The sequence below is a fragment of the Gymnodraco acuticeps genome, unplaced genomic scaffold (genome assembly GCF_902827175.1).
Source record: "Gymnodraco acuticeps unplaced genomic scaffold, fGymAcu1.1, whole genome shotgun sequence".
NCBI classification, from domain to species: Eukaryota; Metazoa; Chordata; class Actinopteri; order Perciformes; family Bathydraconidae; genus Gymnodraco; species Gymnodraco acuticeps.
The window spans coordinates 1-5000 of record NW_022989884.1 but is presented as its reverse complement, the minus strand read 5'-3'; the positions used below and the strand labels follow the sequence as shown (position 1 = coordinate 5000).

Sequence of the window (5000 nt, the reverse complement as noted above, 5' to 3'; positions counted from 1 at the left end):
CCTTTCCACACCTTAGCCCCCCCCTCCCTGTGATCCTTTGTGTCTGTGTTCCTGTTTTGAATGTAGAGGCGGTGTAGAGGGACAAGAAAAGACAATACAGTACGTACAACAAGTATTGGCCCTCACACAGACATTCAGGAGCCCAATTGGACGAGGATTTGCCGTGATGGAAAGAGGAAGAGCCGCTTTCCTCACCCCTCCTTAAATGGCTTCATTTACAGGCCGGAGCATTGTGTTTACGAGGTGATGGAGGCACAAAGAAAGGCTCCCTAACTGCAAGGCAAACAGAGGAAAGTGAAAAAGGTTCATAGGATATGGAGGAGGGGGGAAATGGAGGGTTGTATGATGGCAGAAGGAGGTGAGCATGGTGCTGTGCAGGAATGCTTTATCTGGGCGGGCCAGGTCAGGTTGTCCTACTTGCAGTACAGTGTATCGTGGTAATCTGTACAGGAGGTGTCAAAACTGTGCTGAGCAAGACTTTTATGTTGCAACAAACACCTAGTGGCTCCTAAAGCTGAAGGGTTCATAACACACAGCACAGAATGACGAAGCGTCTCTTCTTAGAGCCTGGATGGTAGTAGGGCTGCTTTGTCCTGAGGGGATGCTAGTGGAAATGCCATATTGATCAATAAAATCAACATTTCTCAACCAATGAGCAAGTTGCATGGCAATCTCATGTTTTTGTATTAAGGTCATGGAGTGACGGAAATGTAATGGGTCCATATTTTTGGGTGTGGAAACGTAATATGTTATATGACTCAGTTAAATGAATTCTGAACATTTGTTATGATGACCCTTTAGGAAAGACTGCCCATATTAAGTGTAATATTACCAAGCTTAACCTTACACCATATGTCCTATCTCACCAGTCTAGACTTGACTATACTGTAAATACTATGGTCATAGTTTGATAATTAGTATTAGTTCACCATTTTAGCCTCATACTGTATCATGTTGCTAATGTCCTAATGCTGTGTCTGTATTCTTTATTTGCCCTAATCAATCAGCAGCATGCCCTCTGAAATTGTTCCAGTTGGAACTGAAGTTGGAGTACTTTTTCTAAATGCAGTTATTTTTGAATTTCCATTATAACATTCATTGACATTTTGTTTATTTAATGGTTGTTATTTACAAATATCAAGATGTATACAATACAGACTAACTGTTTCTCTGTCTCCAAACTCAAAATGGCATTGAATTTGGTGAAAGGGGCATAATAACTCATTTAGGCCTTTTACACAAAGTTTTGGACTTGGTCTTGACTTTGGACATTTTGGACATTTCTGTCTTGAATTGAGACCGAACATGGGACAGCAGAGCACTTGTCTGTCTCTGGACAAAGCAATAATATTAAGTTTAGATAAAAAATGTAATAGTATTGCTTTCAACTAACCTAATACAGTTATGTGACATTATTTTACGTAATACATTTAATTAAAGTCAAGGCTTCAGTTTGTTCAGTGTACTGACGTGAACTTGTACACAAAATGCATGCCCATAGGCTGACGAACTCACACACTCTCAATATGCTTTCAACAAGCATTAGTGTGTGTCTTTGTATTCTGTCTTGGTTTGATGATACACTGTTTATGGACGAACACTAGGAACATTAGACCACAGAACTTCAGGTCTCCCTGATCCTGACGGGAACATAGTGCAGCTCTCCCCTCCCCTTAACGTGTGTGTGTGTGTGTGTGTGTGTGTGTGTGTGTGTGTGTGTGTGTGTGTGTGTGTGTGTGTGTGTGTGTGTGTGTGTGTGTGTGTGTGTGTGTGTGTGTGTGTGTGTGTGTGTGTGTGTGTGTGTGTGTGTGTGTGTGTGTGTGTATGTGTGTGTGTGTGTGTGGACAGGTATGTGCAGCTTTGTACTCTTTGTAACTCTTAACACATTGCTCACGGCTCCCAGGAAACCCCCCCAACCTATTTCCATTTTTCCATCCCTTTGTCTTACATTCTTCCCTGTCATTTCTCCCTCTGGCATGACATAATGAAGTGCACCCTGGAGTCTTGTTACTGATTCCTCTAGATCTTGCTCCCAAACTGTATCAGTCCACATCTCTAATGCCTCTATTGTGTTGCAAACTTTGACTGGTGAGTCACTACAGTGAGCCTGTGTGTACCTGTGCAGAAAGAGAATGGGTAATTGCCCAAATAGAAATGAATACATGCAAAAATATTATATTATGAAAAACTTTACAATCTCATCCACTAAACAATCAAAATCTGCAGTAATTTGACTATACAGTAACTATACTGTTGAAGTTGCTGCAGATTCATTTCTCAAGATGTATTCTTCTCAGTGATTTTCCAGTTCCTTCAACCTTTTATACTCGTTTTTTATGTTATTGGGACTTCCAAAATGTTTAAGCCTGTCGTGAACCGTCATTTCCTGTTTAAACGTTTTTTCTGGTTTTGCTAAATTACATTAACAATACTTTCATAAACAAAATGATGTTCTTTTCTCCACAGGATGAAGTGAAGGTTCCCTCAAAACTCAGCATCTCCAAATCCTTGAGGGTTTCTGAGTCTGTGTCAGGAAGCAGAGGAGGCAGCATGCTGGAGCTGAAGGAAGTTGTGGAAGGGGAGGAGGCAGGGGAAGCAGAGAAGGCAGACAAACCCCATGTAGACCTCTCGTCAGATGAGGAGGGGTTGGAGATCGAGGACACCATCGAGGAGACCCGCGCCGAGCGCATCAAGCGAAGCAGCCTGCAGCGTGTACAAACCCTGAAGACGGTCTTCTCAAAGGAGAAGATGGATAAGAACAGAGCAAAGACCAAAGAGAACCTGGAGAGGACCAAACAGAAAACCAAGGAAAACATTGAGAAGACAAAGCAGAAGACAAAAGATAACCTGGAGAAGACCAAGCAGAAAACCAAGGATACTTTGGAGAAGACCAAACAGAAGACCAAGGACAATCTGGAGAAGACACGTCACAACATCGAGAAGAAGATGGGGAAGCTCGGAACACGGATGAGTGTCAACCCTGATCGCAAGCAGAAGATCGTGACATCCCGTGAGAAGGTGAAGAAGTCCTTCACACCGGACCATGTGGTTTACGCCCGCTCAAAGACTGCTGTGTACAAGGTGCCCCCCTTCACCTTCCACGTCAAGAAAATCCGTGAGGGTGCCGAAGAGGTGATCCAGGGAACCGAGATGGTGGAGGTGTCCCAGGATGCTGATGCCTTCAGTGGAGTGGATGGGGAGGTGGAGGAGGGCGCAGTGGAGCTTGAGATGGAGATGATGAATGGAGGAGGGGATGAGGAAGAAGCTGACGAGGATGAAGAGGAAGACAGCCAAGAGGCTCTGCAGGAGAATGAAGACAGAGATAGAGACAGCGACTAGATAAAGAATAAGGAATTGGTAAAGATCCCTGAGATTGTTATGTAAAAGCAAAATTGGGGATTGCTAAAGAAAAAAAGATGGTTCATGACAACTTGGGTCTATTTTTGTTATTGTTTCAGCCATTATTGGTGTCAGTTATGATAACTTTGTACCTACAAGTAATTGCTGAGATCTGGGAACACGTGAACAGATAGGTCAGTCAGATGGTTAGACAGCTGAGTTAGGGTTAGGGTTATGTAAAGTACAAACCACTTACAGAAAAACGTGTGGACAAGCACTGCTATCATAAGGACGGTACTGTTCATCTTTGTTTTTCCAACCGTATAAGTTTGGCAAGCCTACAAACCATCCTTTCTGATTGTCCGACTGTTTGCATCTCTTGACTTGAATCTTAATGTTGCTAAAACATAACCAAAGAGCAAAGCTAGTGCCAGGAAGTTTACCAGTATACAACAACTGTATTGCTGCAAAAAGAGTAGGGACTAGAAGGTAATCTGACGTTGGGTTGCAGCATTCCCAGATCGAGATAGTTCATTTGTCAAGACAATGTTATTATCACCATTACGAATAATGGCATTAACTACAACATAGGGACCCAAGTTGTGCAAACAAAATAATAAATCACCAGAAAGGGCTTCTTTTTCGAGGGATAATACAAATCTTCCCATATCCCATATATTCCCAAGTGCACAAGCACTTCACGGGTAATGTAGCTAGCTGCTACAGTGTTTAGAGTCCATATGTGTTTGAGTGAAGTTGATGATCGTGAAATTGGAAAGAAGAAGAAGAAGAAGAAGAAGAAGAAGAAAATGTGAAGAGGAAAACGAAAATAACTTTGTTCTTGGCTGGGGAAGGGAGGTGGGGTCATTGTGGAACTGACACCATCATCGCATTGTAACGTATTTTTACCATGTCCTCCTATTTTAAAAAACCCAAGCAAGCATATGGAAAGGAATAATCTCCTGTCCTGAATTATAGTATTAATGTCCAATGGAAAGTTGAACAGTGAAATCCTAATTTCCAAATTGTTCATAAACAAACGGAGTACATATTTGTGCTTAAAATGCTTAAACACATGTCCTATTACATAACACACACACACACACACACACACACACACACACACACACACACACACACACACAACACACACACACACACACACACACACACACACACACACACACACACACACACACACACACACAAAAGTATTCCTTCCACCCCTGTGTCGTTCATCTGTTGAAATACTGAAGTGTTATCTTACCCTGCTTATGTACTCATTACTTAGTTACCATGTTGTCATTTCTAGATTTTGATGAGTTCACAGTTAAATATTTGTATATGCATTTGTATGTGAACACAATGTACACATGGCTGCCGTCAATGCCTATTCAATATTGACAGCCTAATATTTGTATCACACCTTGTTGCAGTACTCTAATGCAACATTGTCCTGCCAAATGATAACTAGTTCCCATGAAAATGAAGGTCTGCAAATCAAAGGCAGAGACAGCTCATCCATCGCATTTCACTCGCCAATTGTATTCACTTTGATTATCTTCTGAAAATCTTCATATAAATCGTGTTATGTGCCTTTTTTAACATGTGTTTCGTACATAAACTGAGATAAGGACCAATACTCTCAGCAAGAACCATTC

General features: G+C 41.7%; 1 protein-coding gene across 1 annotated transcript; it reads left to right on the top strand.

The window, feature by feature from the left end:
• Positions 1-2466: 2466 nt before the first annotated feature.
• Positions 2467-4994, top strand: LOC117534961 (caveolae-associated protein 1-like; the record flags this gene model as incomplete). The annotated part of the gene is made up of 1 exon (XM_034199245.1): positions 2467-4994. A coding segment is annotated over one exon (873 nt), but the record flags the coding sequence as incomplete, so codon positions are not given.
• Positions 4995-5000: the final 6 nt, after the last annotated feature.